Below are 12,835 nucleotides of genomic sequence, written 5' to 3' on the forward strand. Positions count from 1 at the left end.
TACTGGTGGGTAGTCACTCTGACTTGGAGTGGAGAGGATACCCCCTTGTATCAAACAGCACCCAAAACAATATTCTGTAGCAGGAATGCCTGCAGTGGAGGAGGGTATCATTGAACCAAAAAAATGTTTTTTATTATTCTAATATTTTGTATCCAGATCATTTTTGTCGGTTTCAAAATGCTTTCATGCTTGTCACAGAAACAGTGTTTCAATATTTGAGTTCTGAGTGTAACACATAACATATACATTATTAAGGCTGTAAAAGTTTAAACTGTTTTATGAAGCACTAGTTTTCCAAAAAGCTTAAACTTTTCTAGTATCTTGAGAGATATCATTGAATTTAGTCTTGCATTGGCACAGGCACGCTTTCGTGGACAGCTTGGAAAGTATTTCAGCTGTTGAACAACCAATAGGCTTGTTTTATTGTTGAAAAGCCATCATGGCCCTTGGGGCTTTTTTGATAATTGCACTCAAGTTACCATGGGGATGGTGGTTTAAACAGACTGAACAATGGTGTTGCTCAAAGAGCTGGCTGCACAGTTGTGTTGAGTGCATTTAGTGAAGATTGGGTACTCCAGCCCGGTAAGTACTGTACTGACTTTACAAGTTATTACATCAACGTCAACAATCTTTTAGATGTGTGGCTGTTTAGTGTTTACATTTACAAAATATCACACTATATCTAGAAGGACAAATCTAAACATTAGTTTAGCTTAGATGCCTCAGATTGTTTCAGTTCAGCATCGGAAACTGATATTTGCAATAAGAAAGCTTAAATGTTTTTATTATTATTATTTTGCACGCATCATTAGTGTTGAGGAAGTTACTTTTTTTACAGTTTGTTACAGTTACAAGTTACTTGAACAAAATTGTAACTAGTTAAGAGCAACTTATTACTTTGAATTTCTTTTTAACTAGTTAGTTACAAAATAGTTATTTCTCCTGCACAGTTTACATTTTAGAGATATTTCTTTTCGTTTGGTCATGGAGTAGCTTGAAATATTCTTTGGAGATCCAGCTATCGCACTCACGCGTTCCCTCCTTTAGAAAGATGATATGAAAAGCACGTTCATGTGACATGTAAGGTTTGACATACACTGACAATTTCTATGTTAAGCATTAGCTGTAGTCCTTTTTTGTAACTGAAAGTTACTATGTTATTATTTCACATAAAATGTAATCCGTTACCACATTTAGTTACCTGTCTGAGAAAGGAACCATTACAGTTACAAGTTACTTTAAAATGTAATCAGATTACAGTAGTGAGTTACATGTGCACTCTCCATTAGCTTACATATTGAAGTGAGTAACTAATTTTGGTTTACTTAAAAAAACTCTTCTGTTTGGTGCAATAAAAATAAAACAAAACCACAGATATGTTATATTTATTTATGTATTTGTGATAAACTGTCCATGCCGTCAAATACTGTAGGTTTAAACAACATTTTGATTACATAATGCTAATTTAATTGATAGTTTAATAACATGCCATGCTTAGTTTTAATATTCTAAGTATAAGAAAGAACTGGTTTGATGTAGTTTGGAAACCCTTAAGCAGAGGCATGTGTTTTAGTTTCAAAGGGGGAGTCCTTAGTAGAGGGCATTCCAGGCCTCAGGTAGAATACATAGAATGTACAAAATTAAATAATTCATTCATCATTCATGTTAATTAGTCATTACATCTTGTTAGGAGCAGCAATTAACTCACCTAGCCCATCACAACCCAATTGTCAGCAGTGAAGCTCACACAGGTGAGACTCATAGTCAAATCAGCCTCAATCTCTTAACTTTAGTTTCACATTTAACATGCATGATTTAATGGTCTTTATTAGAAAGCATATCGATATGAATCATTCTGAACTCAAATATTTTAAAAATAAGTTCTAGAATGTAATGAGAACCATAAGCAAAATATTTTAATTGTGTTGTACACATTTTATTAACTAAACTAAAACTATTGTGAACAGACACAAGTTAATTATATTTTACAATCAGATGGTTAGTAAAATACCCTCATCACTCTGTGTGAAGAATTGTCTCCTTCCCTCTGTCCTGAGTCTATCTCCACTTCATTTCCATCCATGTCCTCTGGTCATGGTTTCTGTGCTGTGCTTAAAGTATTGGTTAGGGTTAACTATGTCAACTATTCTACTTTAGTCATGTCCTCCTAATTCTTTTTTGTTCTAGGCTAAATAGATTCAGTTCTTTCAGCCTATTTTCATAGCTGTAATGCTTTAGGGTAGAATGCAATTTTTTTATGTCCCTTGTGTTTTAGATGCTAAACTATTCATGCTGTTGTCATTTTTATGAACACTAAACATGTGTCCTTACTCACTCTGCTGAAAAAAGAAAAATAATATCATTATACAACAATGAGATTGTGGGTAATTTTGTGACGTAAAATAGAACAAAATAACACTTACGTTTTCTTTGCAGATTGTATCACTTGAATAGGTTTGGAGTATTGCAGAATGGAGGCAAAAGGCTGGATACCGGGGAACAACTTTTAGTAAGACATGAAGACACTGACAAAATAACTTTCTCTTCACTCGCGACCCATGCCCACACTTGACTGTTTTTTTATTTTTATTTTACAGTTTTGTACTTTTCATCGTACATTTCTGATTGCTAGTGTTTTATAAATAGAGCCTATTATGAATTCCACTAAGGAATAATTTTTGGCGATTTGATCATCAAAATAATGTGAATAGGCCCTTTCAAGAGCTTAGGGTCTGAATGAATAATGTTCTTGACTTTGATATTCACAACTTTACCTTTTTAAAAATTACCAGTCACATGCTGCTGTAAATCGTATAACGCTGGTATAATGAGCACTTTACTACAGTATATACTGTAGAATACTGCAGTAAGTTTTTATAGGAATAATTACCAAAGTCTAGCGTATGCTGCTCTGTGACTTTAGCCCGTTACTCAAACAGTAACAAATTAGGCCCACAGTGTGTAAATTCTGTATGCCAGTCGATGAGTGAATTATTCTTTACTTTCAGATGATCCGATCCACACTCTATTGGGACAGCAAGCTCAAGCTCAAGCTCATTCTGTGATGAAGGGAATATTTACTTAGACCTAAAAATGTGTTTCAGGACATTAAAAACTGATGCTCCATATGTAGTTTTGACCCTTTTAAGAAAATCTTGATTATCAAATTACGTTTTACAACCCCTCTGTAATCCAACCACCGCCCTGGTAACCTGTCCTGATGTATGCAGTGCTCTTATGCCTCGTTGTCATAGAACATGCGCTAACCAGACCCGCTATCTGGGATTTACAGTACAGCTCAGTACTCCATTCTGGATTTGGCTATTTACACTGATTTGGGATTTAAACTCTGACTATATATTCAATAATCCTGTCACTAAAGTCATAATTGGAATCATTTCGAAAAAATAAATAAAATGAAATGCACTGTTCAACGCAGAGCTTGTTAGTTCAAACTGGATGGAGGTATGTTAAATCAACAAAGGCTCAAACATAAGGTAACACGTATCAAACATTGCATTATTTTCTTGCCTGTGTTTAGATTGCTGTATTCCTCTTGTTCAAAGTCACGCTTTTATTAGATAAAACCTGCTACACTACCCATCCCTCCATTCAACAGAAATAAAACACAATGTTGTTTTTGCTCAAAACAAAATGCTTTCTTTCTTCTCCAGGACCTCCAATTTCAAGTACTGGTCTTCAATTCCCTGAGGAGGAAAGCTCAGATGAATGCCTGCCCTGTAAGTGTTATTCATCAGCTCCTCTGTTGATGCTTAACAAACATTCAACAGCTTCATCTGGCTTTGTATCTGGAGCACAACTCTATTTGCAGTGCTGGCTTCCTCAGAAAGACTTCCAACACCTTCTCAAAAAAAGTTATTGTATTAAAATAATTCCACCCATCTTGTGAATGCCCATTTGTTATGTAGGTTTCAAATGTCAAGTTTTGAAAGAAACAATTATAGTAACCAGTTATTTTTTTTATTTAAAACGCGAATAAATAAATCTGTTTGCAAGACTTGCTTTTAGGTAGAGTTGCACTACCTTGTTCATTTCACCTGAAGGGTGATAACCCTTCAATGGATTTTTTCCTGTCATTAAATCAAAACCAGTTGCTGCTGAGGTGAAATGATCCAGGAAGTGTAACAGATTTCCTGTGAGAAAGGCATAGAAACTGAGAACCTTCTTTAACCGAAAGTAGTACCAGATATAAAATGAAAATACAATTATTCTTGGCTCACTCTGAGAAGGCCAAGTCTCAGGCGTGCTACGCTTATTCTTTAAATAATTTATATAAAATATGCAATGCAAATATTTTTAAATAGCATGTTTACACAGATAACCATGAATAAACTAAAATAAGAGGATAGATAGCGTCTCGCTTTGTTTCAATTTGGCAAATTTGTCAACACTTCTCCGTTTTAAAGGTCGCTTATCTCCAGTACAATTATTCAGAGAAAGTGGACAGAGAGAAAAATATATAGAGAGAATTAAATTCTAAATACTGAAATGTATTATTTTTCTCAATAACATTCGGTGAAATTCAGTGCTTACCTGGCATATTAACACCCTGCCTCTACTCATGAATGATTGGACAGCTCAGATTTTTCACTTTTCCATTGGCTACTCACTCGCCTTCAATTTTCATGCAGAATACCGTGAATGGCCTCTGCTTGCTTATGATTGGATAGCTGTGTAAAACTTGGCAAATATTTGACTCTCCTATTGGTTAAACTTACTGTCAGTACCTGCAACTGAAACAGACACAGTTTATGTCCCACCCAGCTAGCTTATGATTGGGCTACCACAGAGAAAATGCAGATATCCAATTGGTTGATCATATTGCAGAGGCCCTTCAGGAAAAAAATAAATATGTTGAGTATGTACAAGCACAGCATAAGCGAGCAGCACGGTCAATAGACTGCTGTGATGCTTTTGTTGGAAAACCTGTTTAAAGCTTTATTTATATTTTCCCACGCTACGACCCGCCAGAAATGTGTTCACGACCCATCATTTAAGAACAGCTGCCACGGGCACGATGTCCTCCTACTTTTTCTTCCAATGTATTTTTTTGCAGACCCCAGGCACTTTTATCCACGCATATGTATATTACAGGTTTAATGACAACTTGTTTTGTTAACATGGAAATATACTAGGGGACACACTTATTGTGACATCTATATCATTTATATTAAATTATTTATTTTTGTTTTAAAATTGAACATTTACCTGCAATTTTTTTTTTATATATAAATATAAAAACAGGTCTGACATGCATGGGATTTGCAACTATAACCTTCAGTTTGCAAGTGTGTTATGTTTCTTTCAGTGCTACACGATTAGTTCAACAAACAAACAGTATTTCGAAAGATGAAGTCAGCCAGCTGATAATTCTCTGGACTTTGTTACATTTTGGAGATTTTTCAAATCATCATTCACTTTTACTTTCAAATTTAAAAATGTATTGTAACGACCCGGACAATTGCTTTATTGCAGGACTTGCTGTCTGTTCAGTTTGTCTCGTCTGTCTTTTATATGTTACATGTATTGTAAGGGGAACGGGTCACGCCATTACTTAGCATGGGAAGGGAGAGCGAGTGAATGAGTGGGGAGAATGTGTGTTGTTTTCAGGGGTTGCTGAGCATGGATGCAACTGGCTGATGAGCCTTACAGCAGCGGGAAATGACAAAAGGTTATATAATAAGGGTGTGCATGAGCCTGGGGACTGGAGAAGGTCCAGTGCTGAACTTGAATGAGAAACTGTCGGTGCGAGTGAGTGAGCGTGTGAGCTGCGACCGCAGAGAACATGCAGTGAAAGTGCCAAGGCTAAAATGTATGTTCATTGTTTTGGCCGTGAATTCCGGCCCGACAGGAATTCTCTGTAGTTTCAAATAAAACAAAGATTTTGAGAATTCAACACCGGCTCCCTGAGTACTACTTCCTAAACATGAAAACCTTACAATATACTAAATGTACAGATCAAGCTTATGATAGTTTGCAAAATCAGATGAACTCTTTAAATACAAATCGGAATAACACATAATCATTATTTACAAAATCGTGTCTTGTTACTTGTTAAAAACTGTAACTTTACTGCTGTACTGCTTGCAAATGTTGTAAAATGTAAGTACAAACTGTGTGGCGTGAAAGTTAGTGCGTCTGTACTACAAACTGCATTGGACCACACAGGGTTTATATTGCAAACTTAAAATTTAAAAAAAACAAAAAACACATTTTTAATGTGAAAAAATGTAGTTGATATGCATGACACTTTCATTGAACATACATACTTTTGCACACATAACTAACGTGTCTATTTATATGTATATGGATGTCGCTTATTAACAACCTCTGTTCTCAGCAAAAAGTTGTCATTATCCAAAAGTTGCCAATAAGTGAAAAGCCCCCGTTTAAGTGTCTTTATATAGAACGATAGTGTACTTGTACAAACATGGAACTGAAATACGTGTTTTAAATGTTAGTGTTAAAATTAACATGAGAAGCACGAAATACCCAAACATAGAACTGTTTACTTCATGCGTGTGTAAAACAAAATAAAAAAGGAGTAGGCTTAAATAGTACTACATTTGCCCTTAAAATGTAAAGCAAACATAAAAAATGTGTTGTACTTGCAGCCAATTCTAAAGAACACCATTTTAAAATAAGAAATTGTCCAACGTTGTCTGCTTTTTACAATGTACCACCTCCTGCTGTAAATCCATCTCAACTGTGCGTGCGGCTTCATAACCAGTTTCAAAGTCATGATTCTGCCTCATTCCGCCAGAAATACACAGTTGTGAAGTCTGTGTGTTATAAAAGCTGCATGAAGTATGTGCATAAATCACGCAAGTGCGCTCGCTATCTTATCTAGTATTTTAGATTGAAGACTTGCAACCTAAAGTTAGTCTAACTGTGAATAAAACAGAAGCAAATTTCTAGATATATTTATTGTAACAACTAATTTCAACAAAAGACATGTATAAAAAAGATTTTCAATCAAACATTTGTGCTTAAAGGTTTATATTCTTCAAAACATACAAGAAGACTTCCATAGGAAGTTGAAATAGTTTGGGGAAAAAAAAATTGTTTGTTTAAAAGTGATAGGCGAGGAGCAGGCAGGGTAACAACTAATTATGTGGTGCATTTTAATGCTCATTCCAACAAAAAGACTTGTTTTACCAATACAGTAAGATCCTAGATTTAAGGAAAGAGAAGTTTTGTTGGCTGGTGATGGATGACAGACTGAATTGACTCCCTTTGAGCACATGGCCAGCTTGTATTCAGAATACTTCACTTGCCAGTCTCAATGAATCAGCATGGAGAAATCATTGGAATAACACAATTCTCATAGACTGTTTTCCACAATGACACTTAGCAATGGAAAAATAAGGTCACATTAAAAAAAAGTGACAAACGTACTCTTATTGGAATGTTATGGACGTCAATAGTGTGATACGCAAGTATTTTACATTTGGGTACAAAGCATTGAAGCAAGCAATTTTAAGAAACAAAAAAAAAGGACAGTTAAATGGAGGCAAGTGAAAGCCCCTTAGCTTGGAACCACCCCAGTGCAACTGACCAGCCAACAACAACAGATGACAGATACTCAGATTTTTAGATTTACCTACAGCTATGGCCAAAGGTTTTGTAACCCTATAGAATGGACAAGTTTTGCATCATAAAGTCGAATGAAAACTGCCGAAAAATGTTACGTTAACATATTGAATTGCATACCGCTTTGTAGTTTTTCCCCCCCATACAGGTTAACAAAAAATGTGACATTTCAAAATCTAACATAAAAAAAAATAATGTCCTACTATTATGACTTCTGGTAGACTTGTGGGATCATTTTGTAGTGTCTTTGATTACATGATGTTAAATAAAATATCTAAACTATACTCCTTTGTCTCAATCTTAATTCTAGGTGATGCAAAACTTTTGCCCATAGCTGTACAAGACCTTGTGGTCAACAGGCCAATCAGGTATACTGAAAACACACAAACATCTTGGGTTTTCCATAGTCTTTAGTCCCTTTAGAACCAGGATTTACTGGGTCCAATACTAACCGTTACAGTAATAAAAATGCAGTATGTTTTCCCAACACACAGGCAGAGCTAGTTCTTATGCGAGATGAATATCAGCAGACTCATTGGTGTTTTCAATCACTTTAAAGAGCCTATCCTCTTGTTCCTTCTTCATATTCTTCATTTGATCTATAATAACCAAGACACCAGAAAGAATTTTGATTATAAAAATAGATTGCATTTCAAACATCAGGCTAAGAAATACATAAATGTACATTAAGTTATATGCTGCAATACAGAACACTGTATTCAAGACATCTTAGGGTGACACACACATGTACTTCAAATTGCTCATGTCACTCGTTCCTGGACTATTTTACATTTAGCTACAACAAAAAAACCTCTTTAGAAGCTTGTAACCGCAAATGCCTTCCTTACCAAGCAGGTCACTGCGATCCAGCAGTGTTTCCAGCTCCTTATCACTGATGACATTTTTTCCTGTTCCTTTCACCTCTCTGCAGGAAAAAAAGTTAGCATTAGGGGTGCGTGTTTAAAAGATGTATAAAAAACATGGAAACAAAAACTAAAACGCATATATTTAACCAATAGCTAGGCAAATGTACAAATTAATGTCCAACAGATTGGTAAAACGTCCTATTCACATTGGGGCATTACATGGTAGTGTTTGTGGGTTAATACATGACTAGGGCTGATTTTCAGTTTTATCCGATAAAAAACGGTAACACTCGATACAAAAAAAAAATGAAATCTGTGTATAGCCAATAAAACACCGGAAAAAAACTGTGGAAATGGTTAATCAATTCACGTTGACCACCTCTTTTCAATTAAAAAATAAAACCTACTACAAAAAAAAACCTCCCACAGTGCAGCTGGGCTATGTCCCGCCTTCCTGACTTAAATATCATTGATTCATTCTGAATACTTTAAACCCACCCCAACTGAGTGACAACACATTCCTACATTTCTACTGGGAGATTTAAAACCAGATTACAAAATTAGGAATTGAGGCTTGTTTGCAGGATTTAAAGCTGCATTACAGTTAAAATACGAAAATGAAAAAAAAAAAACCCTACACACAAAAAAAACAGAAGAATGTGCCCGTGGCCATAGGGATTTCGTTGTGGAAGACAGCAAATGAAAGAAGGTGCAGCTTAAGTGTGCAAGTACTGTCGAGTTACTACTATACATATTTTGACAGAAAAAACACTACATTTCATACATTATATAAAAAGCAAAAGCCCTGAAAAAAAAAAAAGGATTTACATCGGAAATAACTAAAAATAAGCACCGAAAAATAAAATAAAACACCGAAACTCAGAAGCCCTATACATGACATGTGTATGAATATAAAATTCATATTGAACAGAAAGTGAAGCTACGCGACAAAGTCACGCAACAAATGCGTAAGGGAGGCACACCTGTGCTGAAAACTGGAAGAAAGTGGGTGGCAAAGAAAGCTGTGGAGGATGCAAAGGCTGCCCTTCGAATTGGTGATATCATGGGGCAAGTTCAGCATGGAAAAGATGGTCTTGGTCTCAGTTCAACTTCTCCTATATGGCAAAAGGCAGCCCCAGCTCAAAGGAGGAAGATGGTAGTCAACGAGGTGCAAAAGCACGAGGAGAGGATGAGGTGTATAAAGGCCATTTCCCAGGCCAAGCAGGGAGAATGGATGAGATGGGAGAGTGTGGAACAACGCAAGATTGGCTGGCAAGACCTATGGTCAATGGAAGAGAGCAGGATCAGTTTCCTCATCAGGTCAACATATGATGTTCTCCCATCACCACAGAACCTAAACCTCTGGGTAGGAGAGGATCCCTCACGTCCTTTGTGTTCATCACCTGCAACATTAAGGCACATTTTGACAGGATGCAAGGTGGCTCTTAGCCAAGGACAGTTTACTTGGCACCATGACCAGGTGCTGCGATGTTTGGCCTTAGCATTGGAAGACAAGCGTAACATGACCAATAAGTTGTTCCATCTGTTCCATCAAAACATTACACACAAAAGACAACATTCCTCCGTCCAGGACAGCAACCACCAAGAAAAGGTGTTAAAACCAATCCTCGCCCAGGACAACTGGAAGCTGCTAGAGACTGGAAAATGTTGGCAGATGTTGGTCAACGGCTTATTTTTCCACCTGAGTTTGCCACCACTAACCTACGACCAGATATTGTCTTGTGGTCTGGATCAGCACGCCTTGTTCACCTGGTAGAGTTAACAGTGCCATGGAAGGATGCTGTAGATGTGGAGTGTCTGGGTTTACCCAGTGGAGGTGGGTTGTCGAGGATTTGTGGCACACTCTACAACCCGGTTTCTCAGAGACGTCGGATTCAGTGGCCAAGAGTTGCATCGCACAGTGAAGAACTTATCTGAAGCAGCAGAGAGGAGCAGCAACTGGCTGTGGTTGAGACAGAAAGATTCTGGCTGGGGATCTCAAGCACAATAGAAAGAAAGAAACGCTGATGTACAGGTAAGTAAGCTGGGCTGAGTTGAGTGGGGGACGGAGGGGGTCGATTCTGGGACGCCAGAATCACCGTCAAGCCCTCTTGAGGTGTCGTGGGCTAGTTGACGAAACACTGAGGATGGAAGGTGCCCACTTGAAGACCCCAGAGATGTACCCTACTTATCTCAATCCAGACGGTTGTCATGCCGATGTGCTGGGGAGACAGCACTGTGGTTGATCCCCGGAGCCAGCATCGCAGCCGTTGTGTGTGCTGATGCACTAGGGAGGCAAAAATAAGCTGATCCCTGGAGCCAGCATTACGCTTCAGCCATTAACACCTGACAGAAGGATATCTACATCATCATATGGAAGGAAGCGCAAATGGATAGAGACACCTATGGATCACATTGGTTTACTGTAAAGCTACGTCTTAGTTGGTGCTTATCTTGGCGAGAGCCGAGTTCAAATCAGCATGAAGTTTTAACATCTACTCTTGTCTAATGGAAACCATGGGCTCCAATTTCCTCAATGTTGTACTAATAAAGCATGACTTTTTAGCAAGGTCAGCAAATGTGATTACACCCTTACATTGAAACTTGCAACCCGATAGGGTCACATGAACAAGCTAGTTTCACTATTCACCACTAGACTTGGTTAATCTATTCACGTTGACTTTACCCTTTTCCATTAAATAAAATGAAACCTACTACAAAAATAATAATAAATACATTTCCCAGGGCTGCTGGGCAAAGACTTGTATCTACCATTGATTCGTTCTGAATACTTTACAACCGCCCCAACTACTGAGTGACAGCACATTCCTACATTTCTATTGGAGACTCTGCTTGCAAGATTTTAAACGAGATTACAATCAGGATGGAGGCTTATTAGTGGGATTTAAAGCTGTATTACAGTTAAGATATGGAGGATTTAAAACAGAATTGACTAAATGTACAAAAATTCCTACACACAAAAACCCCAGAAGAATGTGCCAGTGACCATAGGGATTTTGTTGTGGAAGACAGCAAAGGAAAGAAGGTACAACTTAAGTGTACAAGTACTGTCCAGTTACTATACATATTTTGACGCACACAAAAAAAGTAACCAAAAACATTTCATTTCATACAGTATATCAAAAACAAAAGCCCCGAAAAAAACAAATTTACATAACTCAAATAGCTAAAAATAAGCACCGAAAAATACAATAAAACCCGAAAAAAACAGAAGCCCTAGTTATAAGTGTAAAAAGTTGTCTGGATGTTAAATGTAAAGAAATTACAGGTTCGTTATTTAAACAGTTGTAGCAACACGTGGGGACGTATAACGCTTTATTTTTCGCAACCCCACTACTTACTCTTTAATCCAGTCAACTGTGTACATTTACAACCTTAATTCAAATCGCATTGCTAAAGGGTTGCTTCCATCTGCAAGGACACATGGCACCCAATATTACCTCTCATGGTCCCTGGATTTCAGCAGCTCCTTGAGCTCCTGGAGGTCTAAGCAGCCTGTAGACTCCTTCAGTCCTGACTTGCCACCTTTGAACTTATCTGGAGAAAAACAACATGTATTAAGTAAGCCACACAACACAAAAGTTTAAACAGTTAACTTGCCACAATAAACAACTAACAATGAAATGTTGTTTGAACCACTGTTGGTGACTTGTTATATACTTTTATATTTTCCTTTAAAACTTAACGTTGTAGCATGCAGCATAATAAGCTTGCTGTCTACTACTCTTAATTGAGTGTAGTATGCCTGGCCAGGCTATATTCGTATGTTCTTAATATATTCGATCCTGTTCTAATAAAAAAAAATAAAACTCTGTAAAAATAATTCCTTCATTGGTGTATTAACGTTTATTTTTTTTTATATATATATATACATATATATATATATATATATATATATATATATATATACACATACATACACATATATATACACATATATACACATATATATATATATATATATATATATATATATATATACACACACACACACACACACACACACACACACACACACACACACACACACACACACACACACACACACACACACACAAAAGAAATCCATTTGGCTTTGTTCTGTGTTTTTTGCCTTGCTGAATTTCAGTGCTGTTTCTCTATCCTTTTTCAAACGCGTTTTGCGCAGGTCCTTTCCGGCTTTCCTTAAGTTTGCAGTGATTTGGTCTTTGCTTAGTGCCGGGTAGTTTAAAAGGACAGAGAAGATTCGGTAAAGAGAGCTGACTTTCTTTTGTACTCATATGATAATTGGGGCTTTGCATTCTATCTTTTAGAACTATGGTTTAGTTTACCCATTTATTTTATACAGCTTAATT

The 12,835-nt window shown here is 36.8% G+C and overlaps 1 protein-coding gene and 1 long non-coding RNA gene across 2 annotated transcripts in view; one reads left to right on the top strand and one right to left on the bottom strand.

Moving 5' to 3' along the window:
- The first annotated feature begins 2,207 nt into the window (after positions 1 to 2,207).
- LOC131737454 (uncharacterized) lies at positions 2,208 to 7,501 on the top strand. Its single transcript, XR_009329064.1, has 2 exons — positions 2,208 to 2,509; positions 3,675 to 7,501. It is a non-coding gene; the product is annotated as an uncharacterized LOC131737454 (long non-coding RNA).
- hells (helicase, lymphoid specific) overlaps positions 6,933 to 12,835 on the bottom strand; it is a 17,893-nt gene continuing 11,990 nt past the window's right edge. The window contains exons 21-23 of the mRNA XM_034027259.3: positions 11,942 to 12,038; positions 8,463 to 8,539; positions 6,933 to 8,213 (exon numbers count right to left, since the gene is read on the bottom strand). Of these exons, the coding sequence (XP_033883150.1) occupies positions 8,122 to 8,213; positions 8,463 to 8,539; positions 11,942 to 12,038 (266 nt within the window). The 3' untranslated portion in view covers positions 6,933 to 8,121. The remainder of the gene's footprint in view (positions 8,214 to 8,462; positions 8,540 to 11,941; positions 12,039 to 12,835) is intronic.

This window comes from Acipenser ruthenus, chromosome 7 (assembly GCF_902713425.1).
Source record: "Acipenser ruthenus chromosome 7, fAciRut3.2 maternal haplotype, whole genome shotgun sequence".
Lineage (NCBI taxonomy): Eukaryota > Metazoa > Chordata > Actinopteri > Acipenseriformes > Acipenseridae > Acipenser > Acipenser ruthenus.